Source organism: Colobus angolensis, unplaced genomic scaffold (assembly GCF_000951035.1).
Source record: "Colobus angolensis palliatus isolate OR3802 unplaced genomic scaffold, Cang.pa_1.0 Scaffold230, whole genome shotgun sequence".
Lineage (NCBI taxonomy): Eukaryota > Metazoa > Chordata > Mammalia > Primates > Cercopithecidae > Colobus > Colobus angolensis.
The window spans coordinates 6,325,792-6,340,927 of record NW_012115489.1 but is presented as its reverse complement, the minus strand read 5'-3'; the positions used below and the strand labels follow the sequence as shown (position 1 = coordinate 6,340,927).

Sequence of the window (15,136 nt, the reverse complement as noted above, 5' to 3'; positions counted from 1 at the left end):
GGAGTGCAGTGGCCGGATCTCAGCTCACTGCAGTGTTTCACCGTGTTAGCCAGGATGGTCTCGATCTCCTGACCTCGTGATCTGCCCACCTCGGCCTCCCAAAGTGCTGGGATTACAGGCATGATCCACCACACCCAGCCTATAGAAGAACTCTTACAACTCAGTAGGAAGAAGACAAGGTATTCATGTAAAGAATGGGTAAAAAGTTGAAGCAGATGCTTCACAAAAGAAAATACATGAATGGCTAAGAAGCATATGAAAAGTTGCTCAACATTATTAGTCATCAAGAACTTTCAAATTAAAACCACAATGAGATACTATTACCTAGTTACTAGAATGCTAACATTGAAATGATTGACAGTATCAAGTGTTGGCAAAGATATGGAGCAAGTTAAACTTTTATACATTGCTCTTGAAAATGTAAAATAGCTTTACCTCTTTGGCAAACTGTCTGGTTGTTTCACATATTTCATTTCATTTTATTTTTGAGATGGAATCTTGCTCTGTTGCCCAGGCTGGACTGCAGTGGCATGATCTCGGCTCACTGCAACCTCCACCTCCCGGGTTCAAGCAATTTTCCTGCCTCAGCACCCCCGACTAGCTGGGATTACAGGTGCGCACCACTACACCTGGCTAATTTTTGAATTTTTAGTAGAGACGGGGTTTCACTGTCTTGGCCAGCCTGATCTCGAACTCCTGACCTCAGGTGATCTGCCTGCCTTGGCCTCCCAAAGTGCTGGGATTACAGGTATGAGCCACTATGCTTGGCCTTTTCCCATAAAATTAAATATATACTTTACTGTACAATCTCACAGTTTTATTCCTAGATACTAACTCAGAAGAAATGAAAACATGTATCCACACAAAGACTGTTCTAACAATGTTTCTAGCAGCTTTATTAATAGTATCCATGAACTGGGACAACCTAAATGTCCATCAGCAGGTGAATGAATGAATAAATTGTGGTATTTCCATACGATAGTATTCTACTGAGCAGTAAAAAGAAATGATTGACATCTCAAATACATTATGCTAAGGGAAAGAAGTCAGAAAGAGTATATACCATCTGATTCCCATTTTATAACTCTGTCTAAAGACAAATTAATCCACAGTGACAGAAAAAATCAATAGTTGCCTGGGGTCAGCAGTTGGGGTAGGTTTCCTGAGAAAGGGGCACAGAGAACTTTTTGGATTGACAAAAATGTTCTTTGTTGTGATGGTTGTGGTTGTGTTGACATGAGTGTATACATTTCTCAAAACTCATCAAAAAGTATGCTTAAAGTGGACACATTTTTTGATACATAAATTACACACCAGTAAATTTGATTAAAAAAACAAAGTTTTGAGTGCTTGTCAAATGTAAAATAATTCTATATTTGTTTCATATATCTTTATATGTGTTCATGATGTATTTGTGTTCTGAATTTGCTGTTATATTGCAAGTTAATTGATAGAAGAGATAATTTAGATTTCAGTAAAATTTCAAATCTGAATGTTACGTATTTTGGGATCTTGGTTATTTTATCACTCTGTCAGCCTTCTTTAGTAACTCTTGTGCATCACTTGTAGGATAGTAGCAGAAGTCCCCAGTCTTTTTTTTGTTTTTGTTTTTTGTTTTTGAGATGGAGCCTTGCTCTGTTGCCCAGGTGGCTGGAGTGCAGTAGCACGATCTTGTCTCATTGCAGTCTCCACCTTCCAGGTTCAAGCGATTCTTGTCCATCAGCCTCCTGAGGAGCTGGGACTACAGGTGTGTGCCACTATGCCCGGCTAATTTTTTGTGTGTTTAGTAGAGATGGGGTTTTGCCATGTTGCCCAGGCTGGTCTTGAACTCCTGGACTCAGGTGATCCTCCCGCCTCAGCCTCCCAAAGTGCAGGGATTACAGGCGTGAGCCACCATGATCAACCTTGAGTGGTTTTTAAATTCAGAAGTCTTACCTTAGAGTATTCATGATTCTTTTTACAAAAATCTGATTTACTCTTCTACCCAACCCCCAAGAAATTTTAGTGCTTAATAGAGATGATATAGTGAGTATAGTGGTTAAGAATGTAGATTTTGAAGTCAGATTACCTCCATTCAAATCCCAGCTTTATCATTTCTATCTACATAAACTTTGGGCAATTATTCTTTGTCAGTTTCTACCTCATTGGTCAAATGGTGATACATATCTTATAGAATTTTGGAGGATTAAAGAGCAAAGTCCATGTAAAAGCATGTTACCTAGCACCTAATAAGCACCAAGTGAATGTACTTTAGATATAACAATTTAGGATTTTATATGTTCTTGGTATATTTCCTGCAGTGGTAATATATATTTTTGTAAATTATTTTGTTCAAATGTCTTTTTCTAGAATTATTACAAACTAGGTTATACCTTCTCAAGAGTCATGGTGTTAGTCCCAACTTTGACATGTTGGCTTTTAAAGTTTCAGCCACTAGATGGTGATATTTGACTGTCTAGCTAACTGGTCTAATTTTTCTGTTAGAATCAGTTGTATGTGTATGAAGCAGGAATATAAATTAGAATTTACCATGCGTTTTGTTCTTGTGTAGAAAAGTATACCTACTAATGTAAATTTGAGGGTGATCTTGCTGTGTGACCTACATTCTACAGATTACTCACATCAATATATTTAATGACAGTGGTTTTGCCTCATGTTCTGTGGAAAAAAACAGATACAATTCTTGTAGAATGACTTTATTTTCTCACCAGCACATCTTCCAACCTTATTATATTTGTGCCTATATGATCTGTCATCATTCCATTGTAATGAAGTGCCCTGCTCTTATCAAAGGCCCACCACTCCACTTGTACTCTAGACCCCATCCCTTTGTGCCTTCTCAGGAACGTTGTTCTAAAATAGTCCTCTCATTTTTATATCATCTGTTTCTCCTTTTCTCTCGGCTCCTTCTCACTGGCATGCAAACATACGCTAATAACATCCATTTAAAAAGCTTCTTTCCAAATGCTCTGATGTTTCTCTGCTCCCCCTGGACTACAAACTCCATTTCTTGGTGAACCATCCAGTCATATTTCTGTCCCCGTGAATCCACTGAAACTGCTTTTGTAAAGGTTATCAGTGACTTCCGTGTTGTCAAATGCAGTCATCACTTCTCTGTTCTCATTTATTGTGCTTCTCGTCCTTCATCATAGGTGACCACGCTCTCCTAAATGCACTGCTGTCTCCTCTTCCACACCACCATGCTGTCATGCTTGTCCTTGTCTCCATGTCTTCTCTTTTTTAATCTTTGCTTGCTCCTTTCCTTTTGCTCTCCAGATCAACAGTCATCTGTGTTTGTGGAGCTATTGCCAGCTTAACATGGACCTTGTATTTATTCTTCTTTCTTCATGCCTTACTTCTGTTTTTCCCTCACTCTTGATTGCCTAGGATCCTACCCACTCAATAAAGATTTAGCCAGTAAGCTTTGGCATCAGGCGCTGTTTTCCAGGTAACCCAGATTATCCTGGATTTCTTTCTTTTTTTCACTCATACCAAGTCCAAGTTGAGCCAACTTTACATTTTCAGTGTATTGTAAATCTTTTTCCCCTTTCTGTTTTCACTGCTGCTATCCTTATCTATGGTTATCTCATACCTAAATTACTTTGGTTGTCTCCTATCTAGCCTCCCTGTGTACATTTTTGTACCCTTACTGTCTGTTCTTCTCCCCTGGGTCTGACTGATCTTTTAAAAATGTAAATCGATAATTCATGTCTCACTGTTGTATAAAAACTGTGGATTCTTCATCACACATACAGTTAAATCCACATGCATAACTATGGCTTATTGTATTCTCTGTGATCATGGCTTTGGCCCACCTCCCTGAACTCTGACTTCCCTTCCTCTGGTTTTATTTCCTTTCCACAAAACATGGTTTGGTCCTTCCCCAGGTTCTTCCCTTTGCCTGGAATGAACTTTCTCCAGATTTTCAGTTGTCTGACCCCGTTTTGTCACTCAGGTCTCAGCTTGAATGCGTTCCTAGGAAGACCTTTCTTGGCCGGGCGCGGTGGCTCAAGCCTGTAATCCCAGCACTTTGGGAGGCTGAGACGGGCGGATCACGAGGTCAGGAGATCGAGACCATCCTGGTTAACACGGTGAAACCCTGTCTCTACTAAAAATACAAAAAACTAGCCGGGCGAGGTGGCGGGCGCCTGTAGTCCCAGCTACTCGGGAGGCTGAGGCAGGAGAATGGCGTAAACCCGGGAGGCGGAGCTTGCAGTGAGCTGAGATCCGGCCACCGCACTCCAGCCCGGGTGACAGAGCAAGACTCCGCCTCAAAAAAAAAAAAAAAAAAGGAAGACCTTTCTTGACCGCTCATTCCGAGTAGCCACTAGGTCACTCCCTACCACATTCCTCCATTTGTCTTTTATCATGGCACTTACATTTTAACTTAGTTTGTTGTCTTTCTTTCTCTTTCCTCTTCTAACATGCATACACTTTAGAAAGTAAAATCTAGAAGAATAGTAGGGATTGTATCTTGTTGGGTGCTGCATGCTTAGTACTTATTACTAGAATTCTACCTGTCCCAGAGTAGGTGCCCAGTAAATATTTATAAAGTGAATAAGCTGTTAACTAGATAGCTCATTAAATTTAAAGCCACAGTAAATTAGAAACCTAATTGGGAGTAAAGTAGCTAAACATGTTGACATTTCTGTCTGGTAAGTGAGTGTGCTATCTAACTTATTTAGCTTGATCACCAGCTGTTCTTTACCTCAGTATAGGGCATTATTTCATCCTGCCCTATTGTAGTCCATGGAACTATTCCCTTTGCTTCCTTCCTTGTGCTAGTTCAGTTGCATACTGTTAAGATTGTCCTTAAACTGGCGGAATCAGACTTTGGTCATTTATTAACCACAGTGACTTTAAACCAAGTTTTTATCATTTAATGCTTCCTATCCAACAGCTGCAGTAGGGCTGTGTCTGTTCAGTCTGTTCCAAACTGAAGTTGAATTAAGAGATATGCTGCAGAAGTTACCAGAGACTATTGATTTGTTCAGTGCCAAGTTTCCTGTGATCTAAAAATGGAGGAACCAAGTGGTGCCACCCTTCGTTTGCAGGCCAAGAGAAGTAAACCAAAGAGAGATGAGAAGGGGGAATAATTGAATAAGCTGATGATAGTGAAGTAAATGTCCACCATTTCTTGCTTTGTTTAGTGTGGAAAAGAGCTTACTTGTTCCTTTAAACCTTTATAGGCCTGGTTGGCAACAAAGCACATCTCATTGAGTGATGCCTCTGCTGGCAGCAATGGTTATGTTTTCAAAATAAAAGGCAGTGCAGTCGAGAAGACAGGACATTTTTCTTTTTTCTCGAATCTGTGAGCCTGTGTTTACATGTGTGTGTGTATGTGTGTTTGTATGTACATGTATATGCACACATGCATACCTGCTTAATATAAAGAAAAAACTAGTGATGGTCATTGTCACCTTGAACCTCTTAGTTTATTTTGTACCTCGGACAACTTAAGCTTAGGAACATAAGCAGCTTTGTGGGGTTGGAGATGGGATAAGCCATCCTGTTCTCAGCAGTAGTGCTAGTGGTATTTTGGGCAAGACAGATCTTTATTGTGCAGGCTTGCTCTTTGCCTTGAAGACTGTTAACATCCCTGACCCTCTGCCACTAGTGCCTCCAAGTCACAGTGATGACCACAAATGCCTTCTGTGGGGCGATAACTTCCTCTGGTTGAGTTGGGCAGAAAATAGGACTGGAAGTAAAAAGTAAATTTGACAAATATGATAAGCTTTTAACAGTGGTTGGGACAAGTAGATCTAGGGTTGGCAAACTTTATTTGTGAAAACAGCCTGTTTTTATAAATAAAGTTTTATTGGGACACAGCAATGCCCATTTTTTGAATGCATTGTTTATGGCTGATTTTGGGATACAGTAATAGAGTTGAATAGTTGTGATAGACTGTATGGTTCACAAAGCCTAAAGTATTTACTATATGGACCTTTACTATGTCACTCCTTGCTCTAGAGACCAAAGACCTTCAGCTCCTTCCTCACAAGCTGTCAAAGACTCCTGAAACCTCAAATATCCAAGGTCATAAGGTCCCTCTGCTAAACCTAGAATTCTAATGTTTTTGTTTTTTTCTACCCATATTCACATTCCCCTAGTCTTGGGATTTCTTATAATTTCTGTACATGAAATAATGAATGGAACAAAGTAAGAATTAACATTTTTACCACTTTTGTCTTAGGATAGAATTTGTTTTTATTACCATTTTTTTTTTTTTCCTGTTAAGAGCATGCTACATCTGTCCCCTCTTTGCACGCTTTATATGCTTCTCTCTGCTGCCTTCAGGAGTTGGAGAAGGTAGGACAAATGAAGCAGATAGAATCTGTTATATTAGGCCGGGCACAATGGCTCATGCCTGTAATCCCAGCACTTTGGGAGGCTGAGACGGGCAGATCAGTTGAGGTAAAGAGTTTGAGACCAGCCTGGTCAACATGGTGAAGCCCTATCTCTATGAAAATACAAAAATTAGCCAGGTGTGGTGGCGTGTGCCTGTAGTCCCAGCCACTCAGGGGACTGAGGCAGGAGAATCACTTGAACCCGGGAGGCGGAGGTTGCAGTGAGCCGAGATCATGCCACTGTACTCCATGTATTCCAGCCTGGGTGACAGAGCGAGACTGTCTCAAAAAACAAACAAAAAAATCTGTTATGTTATTACCTTCTACATTCCCAGAAATGTTCTGGGTACTGTAGAGCATATAAGCAAATCTACCCTTTGGTTCCTGAACTCATTAGAGAAGAGAAGACAAAAATACAAGAAGGAATTAGAGCAGAACTAAATGGGAGGCATACTTGATATAGTTACAGAAAGTATTGGTCTTGTATTTTTAAGAGCTAGCTTTAAATCCTGTCTTTTGTAGGACTTGGACAGTCCTTTAGCTGCTCTCAACCATTGGTTCCTCATCAATAAAGTGAGAACAAGTAATGCCAAACTTGAGGCCAGGCATGGTGGTTCACCCCTATAATCTCAGCACTTGTGGAAGCCAAGACAGGAGAATTGCTTGAGGCCAGGAGTTTGAGACCAGCCTGGGCAACATAGTGAGACCCTGTCTCTACAAAAATGAAAAAATAAAAAAATTAGCTGGGGATAGTGGCATGTGCCTATAATCCTAGCTACTCATGAGGCTGAGGTGGGAGGCCCTTGAGCCCAAGAGTTCAAGGCTGCAATGAGCTGTGATCATGCCAGTGCAACGGAGCAAGACTGTGTCTCTCAAAATAATTTTTTAAAAAGCAAATAATATTAACTTTTTGGGAAAATAATTGTATGTTAAATAGTTGTATTGAAAGTACTTTGTAAAACATAAAATGCTTTGGAAATACAAGTGTTGCTATGTGGTCTGAAGTGGTACTCATAGTTGGTGGGCTAGATCCACTGGAGGAGGTCTTCATGAAGAATGGAACATTTTAACTTGGTCTTAGAGGAGGAGCCCTTGAATAGATGAAGAGGAGTAGGAAGGCAATCTCAGATATGTGATATGGTTTGGCTCTGTGTCCCCACCCAAATCTCACCTTGAATTGTAAACCCCATGTGTCAAGGATGGGACCAGGTGGAGATAATTGAATTATGGGAGCAGTTTCTGCCATGCTGTTCTCATGACACTGAGTTCTCATGAGATCTACAGTTTTATAAGGGGCTTCCCTGTTTGCTCAGCACTCATTTCTCTCTCCTGCTTCCATGTGAAGAATGATGTGTTTGCTTCCCCTTCTGCCATGACTGTAAGTTTCCCGAGGGCTCCCAAGCCCTGCGGTACGCGTCAATTAAACCTCTTTCCTTTATAAATTTCCTAGTCTTGGGCAGTTCTTTATTGCAGCGTGAGAATGGACTAATACAGATGTGTGTGTGTATGTGTAGCAGGGGATCCATACTAACAAAGGCATGATATGTGGGTAGGGACTATAAAAACCCTGCCGAGTGGAGCACAGGTATGCGTAGGGAGTGGTAGAAAAAAGATTGGACAAACAGTCCAACCTTTTCCTCCTAATGGTGGAGGAAAGACATTTGCTACTATTAAGTCTTGCAGAATTTATTACTGCTATATTTGTTAGAAAATTGTGAGTGGAAGGATTGTTATGAAGGAATACATCGATAAATTAGTTTCCAAAGTTTTTCCTGTTGCATTTATAATAACATTTGGAAATATTGTTTAGAGAGACTTGAAATCACCCACAATATACCTAAAAAAGCACAAGCACTTTCTTTTTAGGTGATATAGTTACTACTTTTAGAGGTTGTATCATTAAGCTTAGTAGATAATGGCATCATGGTACCGAATTTCTTTAATGTTGTATATACTTTTATTATTACAAATAATCAGAAATGGTTGTTAAATTATACTAAGTATTGTTTAGTGGCATGTACTTTTTTTTCCTCCCTTATCTGTTACATATGAACCATTTCTAAGTTTTTCTGAGCATACGCTACATGATCATGTGGATTTTGTACTTTAATAAGTTGCTGGACTTAATTTGCTAATCCTTTATTTTGGATTTTTACATGTATTTCATGTACTAGAAAGTAGTCCAAAAAACTGTTGAAAGTACATGACTACTCCTCCTGAAAGTAGTCTAGAATGGTGTTTGCCTGGGGGTAGAGGAGGGGGCAATGAGGAGTTATTGTTTAACGGGTATGGAGTTTCAGTTTGGGAAGATGAAAAAGTTCTGGAGATGAGTGGTGGTGATGGTTGCACAAAAAGGTGAATGAACTGTATGTACTTAATGCTACTTAATGCCTCTAAACTGTACACTTAAATGGTTAAGATGGTAAATTTTACATTTTACTACAATAAATTATTTTGAAAGTCTAAAAAAAGATATATTGAAAATATGGCATTCATATAACTTTAACAACCACAGATATCGGGAAGCAATTCAGAAGTGGGATGAAGCACTACAGTTAACTCCAAATGATGCTACCCTATACGAGATGAAATCACAGGTAATAATTATGACGAATTTCACTTTCCTTATGAAATTGTGCTATGTTTGTTCGGTGAGTGAGCAATGATGAAGCAAAATAACATTTTCTCCCATTTTCTTTTTCAAATACCATTTATTTGGGAAAAAATATTTCACCATTATTTATGGCTCTGTCATGCATAAAATTGGAAATTCATTTGCCTTCACAATGAAGTTAACTGTTATTTTAGCCTAACTATTGTAAGATAGGAATAGATAGCTATCTTCTAAAGTCACTGGTGGGCAGGTGCCATGGCTCACGTCTGTAATCCCAGCAACTTGAGAGCCTGAGGTGGGTGGATCACTTGAGGTCGGAAGTTCGAGATCACCCTGGCCAACATGGTGAAACCTTGCCTCTACTAAAAATACAAATATTAGCTGGGAGTGGTGACACACGCCTGTAGTCCCAGCTACTTCAGAGGCAGGAGGATCACTTGAATGTGGGAGGCGGAGGCTGCAGTGAGCCGAGGGCCACTGCACTCCATCTTGAGTGACACAGTGAGACTCCATCTCAAAAAAAGATAAATAAATAAAAAATAAAAAGTCACTGGTCATCTCTTAGATGAAAAACATATGCTTTCCTTGTGAATTAAATGTAGTAGACTTAGCAAAATAGTTCAGTTTTCTTAAAAATGAGGATGGATTGGGTTCTAGATGAGATATTTCTAAAAATGGCTTATTTCTTAGCAAAAGGTCAGCATAGATGCAATTTTATTAATAGTTTAAAAATAACATTTTACTTTAAAAATATGTTTCTAATATTTTGTAGGAAAGTCTGTAAAGAAAACCTCTGAGCACTTGAATAGGTTATCCAAGTGATTTTAAAAGTCTCACACAGAGCATTAAACATATTTTTGGCAGGGAATTGTTGCAATTCAGCCTTAATCTGCACACCTAACAAATATTTTTCAAATGATGATCTCAAATATAGGACACACCATTTGTCACCTTTGACTTTAGTTTATCCAGGAAAAACCCAAATAAATTATGTCATCTGAATCCAGTGATATGAGAACCTTCATTTGGATGCCTTTAATTTTCAATCTTAAATATGTATATATGAATGACAGGTTTGTGGCAAACTTTATGAAGACTTGTTTTTTTTTTTTTTTTTTTTGGATGAAGTCTCGCTCTGTCGCCCAGGCTGGAGTGCAGTGGCTGGATCTCAGCTCACTGCAAGCTTCGCCTCCCGGGTTTACACCATTCTCCTGCCTCAGCCTCCTGAGTAGCTGGGACTACAGGCGCCCGCCACCGCGCCCGGCTAGTTTTTGTTTTTTTTGTATTTTTTTTAGTAGAGACGGGGTTTCACCATGTTAGCCAGGATGGTCTCGATCTCCCGACCTTGTGATCCGCCTGTCTCGGCCTCCCAAAGTGCCGAGATTACAGGCTTGAGCCACCGCGCCTGGCCGAAGACTTGTTTAATTTGGAATCTGATAATAATATTTCTGTCACAAATCTTTTAAAGTGTTAATGGTCCTAAAGATTATAGATAAAATCCAGCCCTTTCCCACAGACCACAGTGGAGGGTGCTAGAACTCTCTGGTAACCCTAACTCTCCCTAACCCTAACCCTAACTTTCTGGTATGTATAATTTGAAAAGCCCAGTAGCGAGAAGGCCTAGGCAATGTTTAAAATAATTTTTATAACAGAAAGATGTTCATTAGGGATAGGATGGCTGGTTGAACAAATTTATTCCCCTAGTTTAGTGGCAGTACCTGGGTTTCCCTGAAAACCACATTGTAAATAGAATAAATAGAAGTGGAACTGGGAGTTCAAAATACCTCTGAGCCACCATGATTAGGATATGAACACTTGGTTTTGACCAGATGAACATAAGATTCAATAACTGGAAAGAGAATGGTTTATATTTTCATAGTTATATCAGGGGTGAAAAGAGAACTATAATTTCTTACCCTGAATGGCAGAGTAAGGGGTAAGAATCACCAAAATGCTATTTTTACTGGACTAAAAATATGTCTTAAAAAATGAAAAGGGTTTTTAATGTAGTTGCTAGTTTATGAATATTACTGACAGATTTTTTGGTCTTTTTTTGCCTATAGGTGCTAATGTCTCTTCATGAAATGTTCCCAGCAGTACATGCAGCAGAAATGGCCGTCCAGCGAAATCCACATTCATGGGAGTCTTGGCAAACTTTGGGACGTGCTCAACTTGGTTTAGGAGAGATAATCCTGGTGAGGAAGTCAGATTATTATAATGCAGCAATTTTAAGTATATTTTGACATTTTTTTTTTTTGAGATGGAGTCTTGATGTCACCCAGGGTAGAGTGCAGTGGTGCAATCTCATCTCATGGCAGCCTCTACCTCCTGGGTTCAAGCTATTCTCCTGCCTCAGCCTCCCGAGTAACTGGTACTATAGGCATGCACCACCATGCCTGGCTAATGTTTTTGTATTTTTAGTAGGGATGGGTGTCACCGTGTTGGTCAGACTGGTCTTGAACTCCTGACCTCAAATGATCTTCCAGTCTCGGCCTCCCAAAGTGCTGGGATTACAGTCGTGAGCCAACGTGCCCAGCCTATTTTGACATGTTTTTGATTAACTGAACCCAAAAGTGAATAGCCATTTATCAAATCTATACAAAAAATAATTAGCAAATTACTTCTTAAAGGTGTTAATCCATAAACACAGTTCAGAGGTATTACTGAACATCTTTTTTATTATAGACACTAATTATATCATGATCAGAATATTTTTCAGTTATGTGACATCATGGAAATTAAAAAAAATTAACATAAAACATTGGCATTTGGTAAACCTTATTTGAGTAGACAATGGGCAACTTTTTGGCTTAGTTCTTTGGAGCATTAAATTTACCACATTGTAAAGTGGTATTAGTATCACTGTGGAGACAAAACTGCTAATAGATTATATAGGGGAAGGAAGACAGTAGAATATGGGAGAGTAATAGTCATGAACATTTAGACTGAAAAGTTGCTAGGCTTACTGAGGGGATAAAGAGGAAGAGTAGAAATGTGTGCAAATGAAATACTCATTGTGTAATGTTTACCATAAGCTGGTACCTAATGCATCTCTCAACTTGTCTGGACTATACCTTGTTAGTGGCAGAGGCTATCCAGGTAAGAATTAGCTGTGACAGCTGTCCTGTTGTTTTTCTTTTGGCAGGGCTATATACACCTGATAGCTAACGAAATTTAACTTCCTAACAAGTGTTTGCGAATCTAATATACAGTGCCAAATTTCCTCCTTGTTATTAAGTAAATTAAGAGTTTAAAATGGTTTTATTAGTTTTTTACAGTTCAAAATAAAACAAATCTAAAAGTTTCTTGCAAGACTGAAATTACTGATAAATTCAAAATTTAAATTTACTAACAATGGTTTCAGTAAGTTGTGGATGACTTAGATTTTTTTCTGGCATTCTTATAAATGTATCATTATTTCTACTTCCCAAAAAAGGTGTTTGTCAAATTCTCAGATATAGTAAGGAATTTCTGTTAGAAAATAATTGATTTGACTAAATTAAGTTAATGATAATCTAAATGAGATTCACAGTGATAGAAACCATTTTAACCAAGTACTGTTTTTTTCTTACCATTTAGTGTTGTCAGCTTCTCTCTTTTTATATGAAGACTTAAATCATACCAGAGTTGGGAAAAAGACTTCAAAGAATTTAGTTTTCTAACAGATTAACAGGGGAAGAAAACCCTATCATATAATACTTTTTCCTTGCCTCCCTTATTAAAAATATATAAATCGTTATCTCTTTTGCTTATAGTCTATGGTAATGGAACAAATCTCTAGGACATAATATTTAGTAAAGATTTTCCTTTATAAAGAAAGAAAATACACTGCAGGTGAGACAGAGATACTTTGAATCATCCAATAAAAATAATTTAATATTAAAATTTTTTTGAATAACAGTACCAGTTCAACTTTTTTTTTTTTCCTGTTGATATGGCTCTATCCATTAATACTGTGAAATTCTTAGTAGAATTTAATGTATTTTTTTTTTGCCATTTAAATGTAACTTTTAGGAATCTTCTCTGTTTTTATGTAGATTTAAGCTGTTCTCTTACAAGACTAGAATGGTAAAAAGACAACTCAAAATGTCATAATGTGAAGGGATGCTACGTAAAAATCTATTGAAAGCAAGCTAGAATCTCTAACATCTAACAATTCTTACTATATATACACATACGGACTAAAACCATAGGAAATTACATATGTAAATAGCAGAGGCAGTAAATTAAAAGTCAGTAGTTGGGTATATCTCCATGAATAATTATTTAAACTTTATAAGAGTTGGATGTGAACATTGGAAAATGTTTATAGGAGAGAGATATATATATATGTATATGGCATACATTTTATATATATGTATATGGTATACATTTTATATATATACGTGTGCGTGTGTGTGTATGTGTGTGTGTATATATATGTGACCTTATGAGAATGGATTTTAAGAAGTGGAAGGATGAGAGAATAAGAAAGCTGAAGAGAATGGTTCTGGAAGCTAAAAATTCTGTATGAGGGAATAGGGATGGTAAGAAAGGAATATATAAGGGATTTATCCTGAAGAAGAAGGTGGAAAGGAAAAGAGATTGGGAAAGGTAATGAATACCAGGAGGTAATAGTATCAGGAAGGATTCTTCTATTGGCTTTCCAGGGTTCTTAGCCTTCAGTGCTGGAACTAGGTTTGTGGCTTCCCTCATTCAGGCTCTGTGTAATTCATTGCCAGCTTTTGCTTTTCTTCATGCCAATGTGTAATAAATACTAATTTTGTTTACTGATGTTTTGTCTGTTTTCCAAGTCTCATTTTAGCCATTGGTTTTAATATTTTGCATGAGCAAATCTTTAATTAGAAATTTCAGTTGCATCATTTGATTCTTTTTATTATTTCGCTTTTGTAATGGTAGTAATGGGATGGACAAGTGATAATTTCCAGACAAAAGGAAGATGATTGAGAGTTTTTAAAATTTCACTTGAGGGGCTGGGCATCCTGGCTCACGTGTATAATCTCAGCACTTTGGGAGGCTGAGGCAGAAGGATTGGTTGAAGCCAGGAGTTTGGCCCAACCTGGGTAACATAGGGAGGCCCCATATTAAAAAAAAAAAAAAAATTGGCTGGGCGTGGTGGCTCATGCCTGTAATCCCAGCATGCTGGGAGGCTGAGGTGGGTTGATCACCTGAGGTCAGGAGTTTGAGACCACCCTGGCCAACACGGGGAAACCTCATCTCTACTAAAACTACAAAAATTAGCCAGGCATGGTGGCATGCACCTGTTGTTCCAGCTACTCAGGAGGCAGGAGAATATCTTGAACCTGGGAGGTGGAGGTTGCAGTGAGCTGAGATTGCATCACTTCACTCCAGCCTGGGTGACAGAATGAGACTCCATCTCAAAAAAAAAAAAAAAAAAAAAAATTCACTTTTAAATTTTTAGTTTAGTTAATTATTGTAGATATTGTTTGAGTCAAGCCACATTATGTTTTCTATAATTAGTACAAATTCTTGAATTATAGCCTTTATGAATGTTGTATGTTGACACTTAAGAATTGAGGAGTTTTTTTCTTGAAAAATAAAGTTTGATTATGAGCTTTATTATTGTTGTGGTTTTTTATTTTTTTGAGACTTTGAGTCTCGCTCTGTTCCCCGTGCTGGAGTGCAGTGATATGATCTCGGCTCACTCCAGCCTCCACCTCCTGGGTTCAAGCAATTCTTCTGCCTCAGCCTCCCAAGTAGCTGGGACTATAGGTATGTGCCACTGTGTCTGGCTAATTTTTGTATTTTTAGTAGAGGCAGTTTCACCATGTTGGCCAGGCTGGTCTCGAACTCCTGACCTCATGATCCACCTGCCTCAGCCTCCCAAAGTTCCGGGATTACAGGCATGAGGCACTGTGCCTTGCTTCACAATGTCACTTTTTGAGTCTATGAATTTGCCTATTTTAGAGATACAAGTGGAATTATGCAGAATTTGCCTTCTGTGACTGACTTCTTTCACTTAGCATAATGTCCTCAAGGTCCCATTCATGTTAGATATTGTAGAATTTGCTTCTTTTTATTTTGGGAATGAGTGTAGCTCTGTCACCCAGGCTAGAGTGCAGTGGCGCGATGTTGGCTTACTGCAAGCTCCGCCTCCCAGGTTCACGCCGTTCTCCTGCCTCAGCCTCCCGAGTAGCTGGGACTACAGGCGCCC

At 38.7% G+C, this 15,136-nt stretch overlaps 1 protein-coding gene across 3 annotated transcripts in view; it reads left to right on the top strand.

The window, feature by feature from the left end:
* The window catches only part of TTC33 (tetratricopeptide repeat domain 33), a 44,357-nt gene that overhangs the window by 18,087 nt on the left and 11,134 nt on the right, over positions 1–15,136 (top strand). The window contains exons 3-5 of one of the 3 annotated variants that reach the window (XM_011944408.1): positions 6,298–6,309; positions 8,863–8,944; positions 11,025–11,156. In XM_011944408.1, coding sequence (XP_011799798.1) covers positions 6,298–6,309; positions 8,863–8,944; positions 11,025–11,156 — 226 coding nt within the window. The remainder of the gene's footprint in view (positions 1–6,297; positions 6,310–8,862; positions 8,945–11,024; positions 11,157–15,136) is intronic. The other 2 variants (XM_011944409.1, XM_011944410.1) reach the window with 2 other exon arrangements.